The sequence below is a fragment of the Lithobates pipiens genome, unplaced genomic scaffold (genome assembly GCF_037356315.1).
Source record: "Lithobates pipiens isolate NorthernLeopardFrog02 unplaced genomic scaffold, aLitPip1_a1.2 Scaffold_23, whole genome shotgun sequence".
Classification (NCBI taxonomy): domain Eukaryota; kingdom Metazoa; phylum Chordata; class Amphibia; order Anura; family Ranidae; genus Lithobates; species Lithobates pipiens.
The window spans coordinates 163,877,454-163,897,202 of NW_027507785.1; the positions used below are offsets into that span (position 1 = coordinate 163,877,454).

Sequence of the window (19,749 nt, forward strand, 5' to 3'; positions counted from 1 at the left end):
ATTAGTAGAGTGTAAAGAGGGGCAGGTGGGAGGGCATAGGAATATTTGGTGTCAACAAACACATCTATAAAAGCGTGCCTTGTAATGGGTATAATGTATGTCATCCGTAGTTTGGTCGGAGCTAGAAACCATTGGAAATATTAATTGGGGCACTTGTGTAGGCAACAAGAATTAAAACTTGCTGTTTGAGCAGTATAATAGTAGCTACCAAGATTTGGGACACCTGAGCCACCGCTTGATTTAATTTGGTAGAGAGTTTGGGAAGCACTCCCAGGCCTATGGGGTCCCTATATGAATCTCAGTTTTAAAATGAAGTACGTTCACAACATATGTAGAGATGGGAATTTGGGGGACCTGAAAGAGGTATAATCGTTTTATGAAAAATTGGCAATCTCTTTGGGGTGACACTGGCATTGGAGAACACCTTGTGGGGTTAATGATTTAAAATGGTTTGACATTTTTCTCAGCCAACATTCTAATTCCAACATTAAATACATAGGTATCTTGCCATCTTTCTATTTATACATGTGAAGTTTTTAAGCTTTTAGTAGAAAACAAAAACATGCAATTTGGACATTTATTTACCTAGTAAAAAAATGTGTTCCTTAGGGAAAAAAATAAGCCTACACCAGTTGGTAAATGCTCAGTAGTTATATTTATTTTGATGTATAAGACTTAAGATGGCCATACATAGATACAAAATCATTTGAAAAAGCGTTCGATAAGCCCATTCATTCAACTTTAGAAATGTAAGGCCGCGTACACACGGGCGGACTGTTCGCCCAACTTTGTCCGCTGAACAGTGTTTGGGCGGACAGTCCGCTCGTGTGTGGGCTTTCAGCGGACAGTTTCAGCGGACAGTTTGACGGACAAGGTTTTTCGGAATTTCCGAAAAACTGTCCGCTGAAACCTTGTTTCAGCGAACAGTCCGCTCGTGTGTAGGCTTGTTCGTCAAACAAAGTTCCGCGCATGCTCAGAAAGGATTTTCACGCCGAAAGTTATAATGCAGTGTATAGGACGTCGTATTTTTCGTCCCGTCGTACGTGCCGTTCACGTCATCGCGCACGGTTTCAGCAAACTGTTCGTCCGTCGTGTGTGGCCATGTCCGTCCATGCTAATTTTGAGCGGACTGTTTGCCGAAACTGTTTGACGGACAAAGTTGGGCGAACAGTCCCCGCGTGTGTACGCGGCCTTAGTGGGCGCATTTCGATTCTATTTGATCGTAAAATAAATATCCGTCATGTCAGAATTTTGTTGCATAAGCAAACAATTTTCTAAACATTAGAAGAGAAATCGATAGTAAATGGTTTGGGGAAAAACAAAACATACAGCGCACGTGCATTGATCATTGATCAACAAACAATTTACCATCTATGTCATCAACGATCGATAATATGTAAAGAACAATTAAATACAATGATGGCATCAACACACAGTCGCTCAACAGATCTTTATCAAAAGCAAAGGTTTTTTCGAATTATATTCTATCCATGTATGGCCAGCTTTATCCTAGATGTTTGTACTTGTAATCAAATTAATCTCTTTATGTTTCCCCAAGGAACATGCAGAAAAAGTTGCTTTTAAAATGCATTGCAAGGTAAAATGCTGATTTTTGGCATGACAATTACCCAAATCCATATATATTTTCTCAATTGAGAAAACCTGTAGTATAAAAAGATTATAGTTGCAAATTTTTATGTTGCACAATATCTACACAACAAAAAATTACACTAAAATTAGTTTTTGTGTACACAAACACAATAGAATTCCAATTTCTTTGTAAAAATGTAAAAGATGAGACTGTGTTGAATAGATCGATTCCATATAAATATCAAGCCATAAAAACCTCTGTGTTCATGTCATGAAAGGGCTGAAAATGCTGATAAATATAATTGTCCATAGGTGACACTTTAAAAACATTTTACAGCTCATCAGCTTATAATTAACCAAAAATAATTATTCCTCCCACTTCATCATGCATGATGATGTCCAAAATATATGACCTGATCCCTGTTTACATACAAACATCCTAGGTGCATTTGTGCATGCATGTGTGGGCGGCAGTTGTCCATTTAAAAAAAAAAACATTTTTATTTTTTACCTTTTAAATTTATTAAATTAGATGTATTTTTTCCATTTTACTTTCTTACTACCACTTGTTCCAGATCAGTGACTCAAAATATTGAAGGATAAGGTAGCTATACAGCTGGGGTTTTTCAAAGGACGGCTCAAGTTTCTCAAAGTATAGGTTTCCCTTAAGGGCAGGTTTCCACTGCTGTGATGTCAGACATTGCATGTGATTCACACCGCAGTGATGTGCGAATCGAATGCAATGTCTGTGCAATATGAATTCAGCCATACAACTTGTAGAGCTGAATTTGCATCGCATTCAGACCAAACTCACACAGGACCCTTTTTTGGTCCACACAATGCTATCCGATTCCTGTCCGAATTGGCAGTTCGCACTGCGATAAGCAAACTGAAATGGGGGTGTCATTAACTTTCTATTGACACTCCCAGCAGTTTGCATAGGGCAATGTTAACTGCCTGTGAGTTGTATGTGATGCAGGAACCCGCACTGGATATGCAGGGTTCCCGCATCGCTGCAGTGTGAACCAAGCCTAAGATGTATAGTAAGTAGCATGGAATTCACCCTACCAGCCTTGCTTTTAGAGAAGATTTTGTGTAGAGAATGTACAGAACTACCAGTAAATTTTGTATGTTTCTGTTTAAAAATTAACTGCACTCAATAGGGATTGCTATGTATTCGGTGGACATGTGTTAGGCCCTGCCAGATTGTCAAAGATCCCTCCAGGGACAGATCTTGCCACCAACAATGCCTTGTTCCCTTTTAACATAGGATGAGTTTTCTTATATTACTATGATTTAGGCTGCATTTACACTTTAGCGTTTTAAATCGTGGGAAGATTTGCCGTGATTCTGCCTGCATTTTGAGATGCCATTCATTTGAATGACGCCTAAAATCACAGTAGCATGTCACCCAGGAGTAGCTCCTGAAGTTTTTTTTGGGTGACATGCCTCCCATTATACGGGTTGCCGTGATTGCAGAGCGACAATTGCGGCAGACCCACACCGTGATTTTAGGTGTCATTCAAATGAATGGCATCTCAAATTTGAGTCCTGCAAAAATTCACACATCGGCGCTTTCAAATCACGGGCGGAATCACTGCAAATCTGCCCGCGATTTAAAACGCATGCAAAAAAAGTGTAAATGCAGTCTAAAACAGATCCAATTAACACCTACGTTCAGATGGGATTACATACAGATGGGGCTTTCCGGCGTACCTAATTGCCACAAAAAATGGCCGCTCCCACACTCTTCGGTTCCCAGAGGATCTATTGTTGTTTCTGAATGATCTCAACCTACCACAAATAGATCTCCCGGGTTGGCAAGACCCTGTTCCTAAGTTTTCACCCTCCCCGGACATTCAGTGGTGAAGAACCCCATCTAAAAAAAGCGTACATCAATTCCAGGATTTGCACAAAAGCATGGTTGAGAAGTATTCTCTCTTGTTTACGTTCCTTTTTTCTGAGAGCCCTGGAACAACAATCCCCAAGGATATTTTTGCAATCCTCTGTTATACCTGGCCTACTGATAGATGCTTGGGATCACATTGGGAGCCCCCCTTTTTTGGGCTCCTGTCAGACTGTTTGAGTATACCTGCAAGTTATACTGATTATTCTATTGGAAATTACTTGTTTGGTTTTGTTGTCTTTATGATTTACTCTATTTCATTGGAGCTTATCTCTTGCAATTTTTTCATATCTAGCTGAACGCTGGTGGAGCGCGTTGCTCCCATGTATCTCTCCTATGGTACACCCCCTACCCCTCTCCTCCTTCTGGGGTTGGCGAGAGCGGATGGCACCTGAGCTGCGACACCTGATCTCTTTCTGGAGATCTGGACTGCTACCTGCTCTCTCCCTCCCCACAGGGATCACTGCGTGACATGATATTGTTTGCCAGAATTTTTCTAACAGATGACTATGTTCTCTACATAAACTTGTTCTTCACAATTCATTTTTCTTTATCTTTCTCTGTTCTCTTCCCCCCCCCCCCCCCCCCCTCACCCTCCCTTTCCTGGTTGGCATGCGTGGAAGTATGAGCCAAAGGGTTACACCTTGTTGACATAATGGCCACACTAACCATTACTTCATATAATGTTAGGGGTTTGAGTGTAGCAGCAAAACGGCACCAAGTTACCCGTGAATTGAAAAAATCTGCCTGTTCCATTGCTTTTGTTCAAGAAACGCACTTAACCCACTCAACGCCGGTCAAACTGACCTCACCCCAATTTCCTCAGTGGTACTATAGCCTGTCTGACACTAATAAAGCTAAAGGTGTGGCCATTGGATTCAACGGTAATGTACCCTTTCGCCTTTTAGACATGCTAGCAGACGATCAGGGTCGTTTTCTCTTTTTGAAGGGCTTTCTAGGCAATACCCAATGTACCTTAGCAAATATTTACTGTGCGAACCACAACCAGCCTGGCTTTTTTTCCCAAATTCCCACCAAATTGTCACAATTCTCCAAATGTATAATTATTTTTAAAGGGGACATTAATATGCCTTTAGACCCTATTTTGGACACCTCCCATGCTCATTCTTAATATTTCATTTAGGCGACTGTCGTTTGTTAAAAGAAGACTCCTAGATCTTCAACTAGTTGACGTCTGGCGTGTTCTTTACCCTAAAGAAAAAGACTTCTCCCATTTCTCTAGGACACACCAATCTTACTCCTGTATCGACAATATTCTTTTAGATCACCACCATCTCTTCGCTTCTACAGTCCACACATATAGGTACTGCTATTATATCAGACCATGCCCACCTTGGCTCACCGCTCTTGTTGAGTTGGAAACTGAATGATTCTCTCCTTTCTAACCAAGCAGAGGTATCCATGTTGTCCTCTCATTTAAAACAATATTTCAAAGAAAACAAATCTCCCGAGACCTTTCCCGATATTGTGTGGGAAACCCACATGGCTACCATGAGAGGCCGGATTATTGAACTAGGAGCGAGGGAAAAAAAGGGAGCATGGTCAGCAAGTCGAACACGTACTGCATCAAATAGCAGATCTTGACAAACAGCATAAACTCACTTTGCACTGAACTCACCTCAAGGCCCTTACATTGAAGCGTGAAGAATTAAAAAACCTCCTTGATTTAGACACTAAAAGAAAATTCCAACGCTTCTCACAGAAAATGTATGAGTGAGGGAATAAACCAGGCAGACAAATGGCGAGATCCCTTAAAGCAAAGCAATCTAAATCATTTATCCTCAAAATAAAACTCCCTAATGGGGATCTTATACATGCAACTCCACACATAGCCAAAGCCTTCAGGGAATACTACGCAGACTTATACAAAGTGACCAGCGACTCACCCTCTTTGACTCCAAAGGAGAGACGCAACCGCATACTTTCCTACTTGAAATTAGCCAACCTACCAAAATTACTCATCTCAGCCCTTAGGGAACTGGAATCGGAATTCTCCATTGAGGAATTCCAAGTAGCTCTGAAATCCTCCCCCACAGGGAAAGCCCCCAGGCCAGACGGGTATTCCGTTTTTTACTATAAGACATTTAGTCACATTCTACTCCCTCATCTTACAGCATACGCCAACTCAATTTCACAAACCTCAGGACTGCGCCCTGAATCTCTCACAGCACACATTAGTCATTCCCAAGCCAGGAAAAGACCCCACCCAATGTGGTAGTTATAGGCCGATCTCCCTGCTAAATATAGATGTTAAATTATACTCCAAGGTTATGGCTAATCGTTTACTTCCTGTCAGAAACCATGAATCAGACTGAGACAGAAGTAAAATCAAATCACACTTGTTTATTAATAAAAATAAAAAGGTAAATAGAAAAAAAGCGTAGTCAAGCATAGCCAGAGTCCTGTAGCCAGATTGGGTAGTCAGCCAGTCCAAAGTTCATTAAGCAGATCGGGTAATCAGCCAGGCCGGAAGTCAGGGATCCAAGGAGAGCAACCGCAAGCAGGATAAGAAGCCAGGTGGGATTTCAGCAAGCCAGTCTTGAAACAAACAGCAGGAGATGGTTCCCTGTGATGTGACCAACGCGAAGGCAAATGGAAAAGAGAGCAGGAAGGCTTTAAATAGGCAGGTCAGGTGAGCATCATCAGGAACAGCTGGTAACTGTGGAAAGAGAAGAGAGCTGGCAATTAGCCGACAGCTGAGCGGCCAGCCCAGAGGAGGAAGGGCTAAGCCAGCCAAGACACTTCCCCTTATACCCAATTGGGTCTCAATGGATCAGACGGGTTTCATACCTAGTAGAGAAGCCAAAGATAATTCCCTCCGAGCAATATCCCTAATCCAATACGAGACGTGCCCAATCCACCCTATTTATCTCCACTGATGCCGAAAAAACATTTGATAGGGTGGATTGGGACTATCTTAGAGCGACTCTACTTCACTTTGGACTGGGCCCCAAGATGTTTTATTGTATCTCCTCCCTATATTCCAATCCCACTGCTCAAATCCACATTAACGGTACTCTAAGTGACTCATTTACACTTTTTAATGGGACCAGAAAGGGCTGTCCCCTATCCCCTCTCCTGTTTACCCTTATCCTAGAACCCTTCCTGTCCACAATTAGGACCTGGTGGTTTGTCCCGAGGGTTGACTTCTTTAATATTGATGTGTGCGGGCAGGCCAGGACGGGAGCTTCAGAGAGACACGTCCATTACGGAAGCCATACAAGCCCAGCCCCCACTGCTATACTTTTTTGAGACCCTGCCAGTTCCTATACCCATGACTAAACTGAAACGGATCAAAAGATGGTTCCTAAGATTTATATGGGGCAATAAGGCACACAGAGTAGCGAGCTCAGTGATCTTCTCTCCCAGAAACTGGTGATATACGGGTCTAGCCTTTCACCGCCAAATAGGTGGTCGGAGGTTGAGATGGGTTCTCTGTTCCCTACTCATCCCTACTCCCTAGTCTGGTCGCCCCCACTGCACCAAGATCCCAAACTTCAAAGTTTATGCCTGGGTCCTTTGCTGTTCTCATTAAAGATATGGCGTACATGTGCTACAAGGTTCTCTCTTCCTCATGCCTCGTCCTCTCTACAACCCTTTAATCCCAGACAGCCTATCCCACATTCAAATGCTTCCTTGGGCTTAAGCAGCTTTGTTTCAGCTCCACCAATTTTCTCATCCTATTATCTGAAAGCTCTGGACCTTTGCGGACCTCCAGTCTAAGCATCAGATACCCAACAATTTGTTCTACTCATATCTCCAAGTGAGTCATTACCTATCAACTCTCTCTCTCTGACCAGCTCTCTCTCTCTCTCTCAACTCTCTCTACCTAAACCAGCAGCGTTTGAGCTCCTTTGTTCCCAAAGCCCCGCATCAAATGCAGCTAATCTCTACCATATATCAGTTACTGCAGGAGTCCTCTCCAATCTCGGAAGACTTGCACATTTATATGCGAAAATGGGCCCATATCACCCAAACGCCAATCTCCCTCCCTTAATGGGCTAAGATCTGGACTTCAACATCCAAAGTATCCGGGTGCGTGACAGCACTTAAAATACTACTCTTCTGGTACCAAGACCCCAGAAATACTGCATCAATATGACCCCTCCCTCTCTCCTCTTTGTTGGAGATGTGGTAAATCTAGAGGCACCCACTACTACATCTTCTGGCAATGTGAATTAATTGTGCCCTTTTGGTCCATGGTGATGTCTCTGCTTCAGCATATATTTGAGCATTCTCTTCTACTGGATCTGTTACATCTCCTTCTGGGTCTCCCCTTCTCTGGACTGGGGAAAGCTTTGAATAAATTAGCCTCCTATATCTTGTTGGCCGCCAAACGAGTTATCCTAATCTGTTAATTGTCCCCCACCCCCATCTCAAGATCCATTTTTACAGGTTATTGCCGAAATATGTAGAATGGAACACATGACAGCCCAGGTAGATGATGCAGTGGACAGATTTGATAGTTTGGGATTTGTGGGACAAATCTGAGTGCGGCATCTCACCCCTAAAACCCAACTTAATACCCACATATTAACCCAACATTTCAGTCCCTTATCTTCAGTTTTCAACTACTTCTTGATTTTAGCCCTCTGAGTATACCCCCTTTGTGTGCACTTTAATTCTGGTACACATTTTGTAGCAGATCTGTTTGATGTTACTAGAGCTACAATTGATTCTTTTGAATTTCAATGTACAAGATGTGATTTTCTTTGCATTTTTTAGTTTCTGTACTCTATCGTGTTCTATATTCAATAAAAAACACAATTTATATATAAAAAAAAATCTTTTAGCTTTTGCAACCACTTTAATTCACTTATCAAAGACTATGACCGTTTGTAATTTAGAAGAAGCAATCATCTAAACTGCATGCTAATGATATCTAATAAAACAAAACAGCTGTTTCTGAGTTAAATATTATTATACTACTGCTACATAAAAACATGTTGTGAATAATGCTCACCTGATGTATTGGCGCCATAACACCCAACCTCTGACCTACCCATTATCTCTTGTTTTTATTCATTTTTATTCATTGTGTTTCTGCGATATAAGCAAAAAAAAGTGGAAACTTGGAAAAAAAAAATTTTTTTAAAAGAACTCCAATAAAATCGAATTTTGTCATAAATTTAAGGCAAAATGTATTCTGCTACATGTTTTTGCTAAAAAAAAAAAAAAATTCTGTTAATTGTATAATAATTGGTTTGTGTGATCATATGTACGCAAATGATCATGTACAGATGTGTGCAGGTGATCACGGACATATGTGTGCAGATAATCATTGGGACATGTGATTTTAGTGGGACATATGTGGGGGACATGTGTTTTTATTTTTTTGTTTTTTTTATGTTTTTGTGTATTGTCTGGGGACATTGTGTTTACACTGTGTTTACACTAGACTGGTGATCAGTGAGTAAAAATCTGTAAAATACAGCTCATACTCACTGATCACCAGCCAGCTGCAGGGATCTGCTCTCCTCTCCTCAGCGACAACTTCTGTGTGAGGAGAGGAGAGCCGATTGCTGTGATTGGACACGGCTGTCATGTGATCAGGAGGGCCAATCACAGAGCCCTCCTGCCGATCGGAGATGCGCCGTGTCCGGGTGACACAAGCTCATGGGGATCGCACTGATGCACGGGCGCGATCACCCTCCTTCTGAAGGACATTCCTAAACGTCCAGTCAGGAGAGAGCTCCCACCTGGCCGTATATGTACAGTGCCTTGCGAAAGTATTCGGCCCCCCTGAACTATTCAACCTTTTGCCACATTTCAGGCTTCAAACATAAAGATATAAAATTTAAATTTTTTGTGAAGAATCACCAACAAGTGGGACACAATTGTGAAGTGGAACGAAATCTATTGGATTTTTGAAACTTTAACTAATAAAAAAATTGCATTAATACTTTGTAGAGCCACCTTTTGCTGGGATTACGGCTGCAAGTCGCTTGGGGTATGTCTCTATCAGTTTTGCACATCGAGAGACTGAAATTCTTGCCCATTCTTCCTTGCAAAACCGCTCGAGCTCAGTGAGGTTGGATGGAGAGCGTTTGTGAACAGCAGTTTTTTAGCTCTTTCCACAGATTCTCGAATGGATTCAGGTCTGGACTTTGACTTGGCCATTCTAACACCTGGATACGTTTATTTGTGAACCATTCCTTTGTAGGTTTTGCTGTATGTTTGGGATCATTGTCTTGTTGGAAGATAAATCTCCGTCCCAGTTTCAGGTCTTTTGCAGACTCCAACAGGTTTTCATCCAGAATGGTCCTGTATTTGGCTGCATCCATCTTCCCCTCAATTTTAACCATCTCCCCTGTCCCTGCTGAAGAAAAGCAGGCCCAAACCATGATGCTGCCACCACCATGTTTGACAGTGGGGATGGTGTGTTGAGGGTGATGAGCTGTGTTGCTTTTACGCCAAACATATCGTTTTGCATTGTGGGCAAAAAGTTCGATTTTGGTTTCATCTGACCAGAGCACCTTCTTCCACATGTTTGGTGTGTCTCCCAGGTGGCTTGTGGCAAACTTTAGATGAGACTTTTTATGGATATATTTGAGAAATGGCTTTCTTCTTGCCACTCTTCCATAAAGGCCAGATCTGTGCAGTGTACAACTGATTGTTGTCCTATGGACAGACTCTCCCACCTCAGCTGTAGTTCTCTGCAGTTCATCCAGAGTGATCATGGGCCTCTTGGCTGCATCTCTGATCAGTCTTCTCCTTGTCTGAGCTGAAAGTTTAGAGCGACGGCCAGGTCTTGATAGATTTGCAGTGGTCTGATACTCCCATTTCAAAATGATCGCTTGCACAGTGCTCCTTGGGATGTTTAAAGCTTGGGAAATCTTTTTGTATCCAAATCCGGCTTTAAACTTTTCCACAACAGTATTACGGACCTGCCTGGTGTGTTCCTTGGTCTTCATGATGCTCTCTGCGCTTTCAACAGAACCCTGAGACTATCACAGAGCAGGTGCATTTATACAGAGACTTAATTACACACAGGTGGATTCTATTTATCACCATCAGTCATTTAGGACAACATTGGATCATTCAGAGATCCTCGCTGAACTTCTGGAGTGAGTTTTCTGCACTGAAAGTAAAGGGGCCGAATAATTTTGCACGCACCACTTTTCAGTTTTTTATTTGCTGAAAAAGTTTAAATTATCCAATAGATTTCGTTCCACTTCACAATTGTGTCCCACTTGTTGGTGATTCTTCACAAAAAATTTAATTTTATATCTTTATGTTTGAAGCCTGAAATGTGGCAAAAGGTTGAAAAGTTCAAGGGGGCCGAATACTTTTGCAAGGCACTGTACATTTGCCGGGTGGGAAGTAGTTAATGTATACAGCTGTGGTGCTGAGGAGTGTGGCCTGTCAGAGAGAGGGGCCTGCTTTGAGCAAATGATTGGCTAAAGCTGGCCATACACCTATAGATTATCTGCAGATTTTCTATGGTTAGATGGAAAAAGTGCAACAGATTTCTCCATGTTTGCTAAACTGTGTGGATGGAGGAATCTTCCACTTTTTCCATCTAACCATAGAAAATCTGCAGATAATCTATAGGTGTATGGCCAGCTTTACTGTTTCTAAATATAGTCCTTTGAAGGCATCTAAGGGGTTGATTTGCTAAAGGAGAATAGACTGTGAACTTTGCAAGTGCAGTTACATTAATTTTCCCCAGAGCATAGTGAATGTGGTGAAACGTTACTTTGTAGAGAATACCTAATCAGGTGAAAGGGAAAGAAAAAAATGCATTTTTACAAAGTACACAGTCTATCTGCCTTTAGTAATTCAACCCCCATGTTTCTATGTTTCTTACCAGTGTATCGATGTATACCATCAACTGGAGGGAGCCTGAAGCTGCTGATGTTTCTTCAAACTTTACTAGTGTATTTAAGAGAGTAATTTTAATATAAAATACAAAACTGTTAATTTTCCTGGTTCATTAACGCTAAAGTTTAGGGTTTTTGGGGAATATAGCACCAAGCACATTAGTTATGTGCAATGGTTTGTATCCAGTTACCTGCAGACGACTGCTTCTGGTAAAAGCAGTGCATGCTGCCCTTAGTGCCTGTCTTTCATTGCTGTGAAGGCTAGCAGAAACTGCTGCTACTGATAAAAGGTGCACCACCCCCGTGCCCCTATCTACCCTCACAGCCATTCAGAGAGGTCATGTTACTATTTTCGTTGCTTTGCGTTCTGTGAATGAGCATTGGATATCCTGTCATTCAACTGCTCCTCTATTCCCAGAACGTGATCCATGAGAGTAGTTGTACAAGCAATACAAATGGTGGAGAGGGCAAACGATGGGGGGCATGTGTTTGGTACATGTCGTTCCCCCCCCCAAAAAAAAAAATCCTACACTTTTTTATTTTTAAGGTTGTGTGTTTTTTTTTTTTTTTTCAAATTAGCCAGAACTCCTCATTGGCTCAGACACAGCATTGGAAGCCATAGGCTCCTGCTGTCAATCAGAGCCAGTGATGAGGGAACAGGGTGCAGGGCCAAGTAACACCAAACACAACTGTGGGTATTGTGCTGCACCTGCAGTGACAGTGGTCACACATCCATATCTCCTCAGCTGGTCCATGAGTATTCCTGGGCTAGTGGTCATTTAATAGCTGCAGTTTTCCCTCTGGTGTGCCTTTCTTTCATCTCTTGCTTTTCAGCAGCTAGTTGAACCCTCTGACTGCAGAGGTGTAAAACTTCCTCAGTGGAATCCAAAATAGAAATGCCCAGTAGTTTTAATTCTGCCAGGGTTCCTCTATGGTGGGGGTCTTCAATCTGTTGCTATCTTGCCAGGAATCTATTAAAGCTGACAGCCAATCACAGGTGGCCGAGTTGTTCCCTGTCTATGAATGGCTGTCGACTTTGACAACGTCTTAGCGGGAAAGCTGTTGCTGGTTCAGACTCATGCCACGCACGAGTTAAGTCACCATCTTGCTCACCCTCCATTGGTAAGACTGGGACATTGGTGCTCCTCTCCACTTTAAGAGTGGTGCAGAGAAGCCACATGCCTGACATCATATGGGATGGGACAGGGGAGGAGGGCTAGCAGGGATTGGCGCACCAGAAGAATATGTCCCAGCCACGTCCCTTCTCTACATATGGGTAAAATCACTGCCCTGTTGACCTCTGTCTTACCTGCTGACCTCTGTACATTGATCTACCTGACTGCCACCCTGCTGATTCCTGTACACTGCCCTACTGACCCCTATAAACTGCTGTAAACACTCATGACCCCTGTACTCAACCCTGGAAACTACTTGCCCCTGTACACTGCCCTACAAGATACTTATCCCTGTACACTGCCCTACATACTCATTTTTACTGAGACTTTGCTACTTTTTTTCTTAAAGGGTGACGCACTCTCTGATCTCTTCCATTTGGTCCAGGTAAAGTTCCACTTCTCAAAGGTTGCCTACCCCTGCCCTAAACAAAAATTTAAAAGTGGGAATTTAACTTTTTTCTATGCTCTTTTCTGGCCCACCTAGCAAGGGAAAATCTAACATAGTTCTCTTTTGTTTAAAGCCTAGAACACATGGTCTAAATGTCAGCTGGCATCCGCAGGTTCAATAGAAAATGGCAGACATCCGGCCTGTGTGTAGTGCCGCGTACACACGACCAGACTTTCCGGCAGACTAGGTCCGACGGTCTTCCCGACGGACTTTCGGCGGAGTTCCGACTGACTTTCCGAACAAACGGACTTTGCCACACACATGAACGGGCTAAGTCTGTTTCAAAAGTCCATTCATTTTGAATGTGATGACATAAACAGGACTAAACAAGGAAGTTCAATAGCCAGTAGCCAATAGCTTCCCTTGCATCGTATTTGGTCCGTCGGACCAGCACACAGACGAACAGTTTTCTCGATTTTAGTCCATCTGAGTTGAGTCCGTCGGATAGATTTGAAACATGTTCTGTTTCTAGGTCCTTCGGATTTTTTTTTCGAAAAACGTTCGGATTAGCCCACACAGGATCAGATTGTCCGACGGACTAATCCCTTCGGATCTAGTCTGCCGGAAAGTCCAGTCATGTGTACGCAGCATAAGGCTCATGACTAAAAAAGGTCTGCCGACAGGCTCCCGATCAGCACTCTCAGACAATGGACAGCTGGGGAGATTGTTGTACTAACATCTTATTGTTAGTACAGTGTTTCAGACCTGAGCTGTCAGTTTTTTTTTCTCCTGTTTTTAACCTGATGGGTTGAACAAAAAAACTAGTGGTGTGTGTGTGGGGCTTAAAATGGGGCTTGGCAGCTGTGTTTGCCATAAATACCCTGTCTATATAGTACAGATAGATCTTTATCAATTGTAACTACGGTAGATTTGAACAATGTCTGTCCCATTACCTGTCCTAACAAAGGGTTAAGGTTTTAGGGGCTAGGCATCTTGCTTGCATTCTATGTTATTGGGAACAGGCTTGGGACAGACTCGCTGTAACATTGTTACAAAAAATAAAAACCTTGCAGTCAGCCATGACATCCCATCCAGAGAAATATCAAAATTTAAGACATACTGTATTTTTCACTCAATAAGATGCACTCCCCCCCCCCCAAAAAAAAAATATGGGGGGGAAATGTCTGTGCGTCTTATGGAGCGAATATTGACCAGGCCACCCCCCTCCCCCATCACCATGTTAGAATAGCTGACGCTGTTGCATTCTGGGAGTTGTAGTCCACTCTGCGCACACTCAAGCTCCTGGTGGGTTGGAGAAGCAGCGCAGCACAGCCAGTGAACTAAAACTCTTGGAGGCAGGGCGCGCCAGGGAGTCGGGACTTGGGACCAATGTGACTGGCTCAGGCTGCAACTTGCTTGACCCCAGGACAGGAGCATCAAACTCCCCCAAGACTGGAGGACGCTGTGAAAGGACCTGCTGAGCTGGCATTAGCAGCTGCTATCACTGAGGTGAGAGACCCTGACACCCCCAGGGCCTGCTGGCCCCCACATCCCATCTCCCCCCCCCATTCACCACATTTACTCTGCCTCGGTGTCCACCCAGTAACCTCAGGCCAGGGCCAGCTCCCAGCAGGACGTACATGCCAGCAGCCAGCAGGACCCACAGGTCCTGGGCCAGCTTCCAGCGGGATCTGCAGCCATTTGGTTCAGAATTTTTTATTTTTTTTCCTCTCTAAAACCTAGGTGTGTCTTATGGTCAGGTGCGTCTTATGGAGCGAAAAATACAGTAATACAAAGTAGGTATTTTCAGTGTCAACCAATAAAGTGCATCTCCAATTCTATCTCTGGAGTCTATTATCCATATTATGTGCCAAAAGTGCAACATTTTTTATACGGATTTCACTGCAGCATTTTCCTACATGGTACTGGTTTAGCTGCATGTACGAATCTAGTAATATGCAGTTAAAGTATTGACACAAAATGTAAAATGTGTTAAATCTCTCAGGGAATCCAGTGCACAAAGCACTTGCCCCCATTTAAATCTTTGCTGTGATTCATGAGCAGCAATGCTGGATATCTGACCCCCCCCCCCCCCCCCACCTTTCCTCCACTACTATCTTAAAACACGGGAGGAAGGAGATGGCAGTTATAAGTGACATCTGTGAGGAGAGGGAGCAGGACGGAGATTGCAAAAAGACCCACTTACCCTCTGCGGGCTGCCCGCTTTCCTTCTAATTGTTCAACCATGTGCCTCACCTGCTCATATACATACTAGGGGTTATTTACGAAAGGAAAATCCACTTTGCACTATAAGTCCACTTGGAAGCGCAGTCGCTGTAGATCTGAGGGGGACATGCAAAAAAAAAACAAAAAAAAAAAACAGCATTTTATCTTGCACATGATTGGATGATAAAATCAACAGAGCTTCCCCTGATTTCAGATTTACCCCTCAGATTTACAGTGACTGCACTTCCAAGTGCACTTGCAGTGCAAAGTGGATTTGCCTTTCATAAATGACCCCCACTGTGTATATATAACACTAGCTTGTCTGCTATTTCGAAGGGGGATAGACAGAAGCACTGAATTAAATTCAGAGCTACAATCAGCAACTTTTTTTTTTTTTTTTTCACAGCTCTCCTCCTCTTATATTACAGTCCCGATCTTGCATCAGTGTTAAAACACCACAGAACTGAAGATAACATCCCCCCCTCACCCGGGCCAATTTCCCCCCACTGGGACCTCCAGCCTCACTGGAACCTTTATGTCCTTTTCTTTCTAGTCGCCATGCTCGGTTTTCTATTTATTTCTTTTCCTCTCTCTCTTTTCTCTGGTTTTATGGGGTATTTGTATTCAGGGATTGGGCAGTACAACCAGACTTAAGAATATGAAGATGTGGTTAGATTCCTTGCCCATTGCACCTTTTTACTTTGTAGATGGGAAATGCGGAAGATGAATGTATCACCATAATTATGGCTAGTATTGATAATGCTGTTATCAATGTTACATGTACTTATCTGTGAACATCAGCTGTTGGGGGCATGGTTTGGCAATGGCCGAGTAAAGACGTGTTCTGGAGGAGCTCCCTGCCCTACCCGGCCTATACAGACCACCAACCAGTGATAATTCTTTGTAAACATGGCATGAGCAACCCTAACAGGTACAGAACAAGATCAGCGACCCGTGGAACCCGGCATAGTACCTCACAACCTGGAATCCCACACTTCTTCAGGGACAACCAGAGGCCGTCCTCAGTTGCCATAGTGACCGCGCCATGTGTAGCCCGCATGGAGACGGACAACACCGTGCTGCAAACAAACACCCCAACACACACGCCAAACCCAGAGATCCTCACAGGGACACCAGCTATATTCCGGTCAGACATGGCCGGTTCTACCCAGATTCAAGGCCGCCTGGATGAAGACCTCCTCAGCATTCTCTGGGCCCTTCCCACACGTGCGGACATAGAGGCCCTACCCACGATGGCAGACATAGATGCCCTGATACTGCGAATTGACGAAGCTCACAGCATGGAAATACAGGAGGTGTGGGCAGAACTGCACACGATAGAAGACCGTGTTTCCTCCAGCGAGACCCTGCTCTCTTCACTGGAATCCAGGGTGCGGACCCTGGAACATGCCCAAGACACTTGAGGGAAGCCCAGGAGATGCAACTCCATTTAGAAGAATTGGAGGACTGTAGCTGCTGCAACAGTCGCGGCTGCGGGGACTCCCAGAGGCCACAGGACCTGAGGACTTGACCGAGACTGTAACGGCCATATTCCATAGACTCTTGGAAAACCCTCCTCCTACCCTGAAATTGACCAGGTAAACCGCACTCTGGGCCCCAAATCTGCGGATCCAGAAAGACCCCGAGATGTCCTCTGTCGACTGCACCATTATACACAAGAAGAAGCCCTGCTTCGTAAAGCCTGGGACCATGGAGATATCGAATGTGATGGGGCGCACATTCAAATACTCCCAGATCTGTCCAGAGCCACGCTGCAATGCCGTGCGATATTGAAATCGGCTCTAGAAGTGGCAAGGAGACATGGCTGCGTACAGATGGGGATATCCCTTGGCGGTTATATTCCGCACTGACCGTACCTCTTTTACACTGCGCACACCGGCAGATCTCCCAGCATTCTTCACCTTCCTGGGAGCAGAGCTGATCCAGGTGCCGAACTGGCTGCTGAGACTCCCGAGACCTGCCGGCCGAACGGCCCATCTGGGAACGGACCCAACCAGCCTGTCCTCTCCCAGAGATCCAGAGGAAGATCCCACGTTGCACCCAACGATGGTTCACGTGAGTCGTAAACGCATCACAGAGCCCACTCCACATACTATGTTTTGTTTTGCACCGGCTGGCCAGGGCACTCCCCGACGGACATGCTTTGCGCGTCAGCACCTCCCCCTCGATGCCCTACCAAGAGGGTCATGCTGCCATCCGTGCCCTGAACTACCTGTCTGCGTTCCCACGCCGGACAGACACCCTGTCACCAGGGTACAGCCACCGTCCCCACGGCCAGATACACTCACACCATTGCTACAGAAGAGACCAAAAGTGATCTGCCCTATTGGATATGGCTGGACCTCTAACCCCGCTGCTCCTCTCCTTATGCGGGATCCCAAGCCCCCCCTGAACCTTCTATACACGCAAACACTTGGATGTCCGCCCGCAGCACAGAGAGCAGACTGCAGTGGAACTAGTTTGACAAATGCACACACATGAACACGTGGTGACTCCCCCCTCCCTTCATGCTCCCACATGGACAACAACGATCGTGGCAGGAGGTAAGACTCATTTTGCCTCACAAACCAAAATCTCACCTCTTAGCTGCAACTTTCATTTGGCCTATGCAGGTTGAGCGGACACAGTTCACCAGAAAACCATTGGACAGCCAAGGCCCCCAACTGAGAGGGGTCATGTGAGTTGCAGCTCTGGTGGTCCTGGATGGCGGGTGGGGGGGGGGGACAAACTGGGTTAAATATCAATGCTAGTTCTTGTGACAGTGGACTGACATGTTTCCACTGTACTGTAATGGGACACATAAAGGGGACTTTACAGGTTCCCTTTAAGCCGCAGATCTTCTAGAAGGGGGGATGTGAAAGCGGGGTGTTGGGGGGGGGGTTTGGGGTGAAATGCGGTGGCCTCCCCTTTCTCCTGATTCCTCGGCGGTCTCCTCCGGGTCACTTGTTAACCCCTGTTGGTGTACCTGTCCCGCCGGGCCTTGCCTTCGGACGGGGGGAATGGGACCTCACCTGTAAAGCAGGGGACTTAAAATACTTTAGTTCTGTTATTTTATAGCCAGCCGGCGTGTTTATTGGATAAGACATAATGTCACTGTTTTGTAAGTTTCGCATGCTATTGATGTTTATTTGCACCTAAGGAATTCTCCCTTCACATGAATAATATTTCTGCTCACACAGACATCCACTAAGAATCCACACCTTCACACACAACTAAGGTCTGGAGGCCTGGGAAGGGCTGGGGTTCCTCCCGAGGGCCCTTGCTAAACACACGTCCACATAGGCAAACGATCTTCCAGCTAGACCTGGTAGAGGTTAGTACAGCAGTTTTGCTGAAATCTTAGGAATACAACACTGCTGGACAGTGTCCACTGAGAGCACACTCTCTCTCAAGTCACTCACAGCCACCCTCGAGAGTCCATTCTCTCTCTTCTCTCTTCCATTCTCACTTCTTCCTGCTCTCTGACTCCTGTATCCTTCCCTAACAACTCCCTCTTCCCACCCCTCCCACGAACATGGACGTGATCCAAGTTGTTACCTTAAACGCCAAGGGACTTAACGTCCCAGAAAAGAGAAGAATGTTGTTACATGATATGAAACGTATGAAAGCTGAACATCAGCTGTTCAGGCTGGCATTGTACTTTATTGTCTGTTTCCCTTTTTTTTTTTTTTGTTCTTTTGCTTTTGTTTTTTCTTGAAGAACAATAACATTTATATTTGAAAAAAAAAGTGAACTCCAGTAACTCCTAATCCTGCCCTCTATCCAGATTTGACTCGATCTGTCCTGCCTCCAGCTCTCTGCTCTGCTGTGAGAAGGACAACAGCGGAAAGCAGCTCCTAAATGGTGAGACCACGGGGGTCTGGATGGATCAGTGACTCGGTCCAGATTCAGACTATTGTCCATCATTTAGTGATGCCTAAGATAGACTATCAAGCTTGTCTCCTGTGTTTTCTTGTGAATGATGATGACTTCAGAGGAATGCTATTGTTTACAAAAACACGAACCCACAATAACACACCTCACCTACTACACTGGTCTTTCTCAGACAAATGCAGTGTCTGGCTTGTGTTGTGTTTTTGCGAATAGTGATTTTCCTCTGATGAGTTAAAGCTGAATTCCAGTGATTCAGCTACTTTGAAAAAACTGCAGGCATAGCATGAGTTGAGTCTAGCAAGATGCTTGCCGAGTTATCTCTGATATTCACATCTGAAAGGTTTATTGTGCTCGGGGAAGAAGCACAATAAACTTAAAGCGGGGTATGCCTGTATGTCAATTTTGGGTGGTATTGACATTTATCAAAAGGAACAGTGTCACTTATCAACTTAATTGATCCTGCCACAGTGAAACATTTTAGTTTTTTCATTTTGCATTCCCTTTGCCATAAAAGCTGTTAAGACAATCAAAAGCCATGTTATGTACAGACACATGAAAACAATTTAATGAACATAAAAAAACCTTCAAGCCTTTTATTCTTCTCACAGAAAGTGGACCCTGAGGTGGACATATTTTTACAGAAGCTGCGACAAAGAGTAAAGATTGGAGTGGTAGGAGGCTCAGATTATTCAAAGATTGCAGAACAGCTCGGAGAAGGCGATCAAG

General features: G+C 44.3%; 1 protein-coding gene across 3 annotated transcripts in view; it reads left to right on the forward strand.

Moving 5' to 3' along the window:
• PMM1 (phosphomannomutase 1) overlaps positions 1 to 19,749 on the forward strand; it is a 149,181-nt gene that overhangs the window by 27,117 nt on the left and 102,315 nt on the right. For all 3 annotated transcript variants that reach the window (XM_077452529.1, XM_077452531.1, XM_077452530.1), the window contains one exon: positions 19,632 to 19,749. In XM_077452529.1, the coding sequence (XP_077308655.1) occupies positions 19,632 to 19,749 (118 nt within the window). The remainder of the gene's footprint in view (positions 1 to 19,631) is intronic.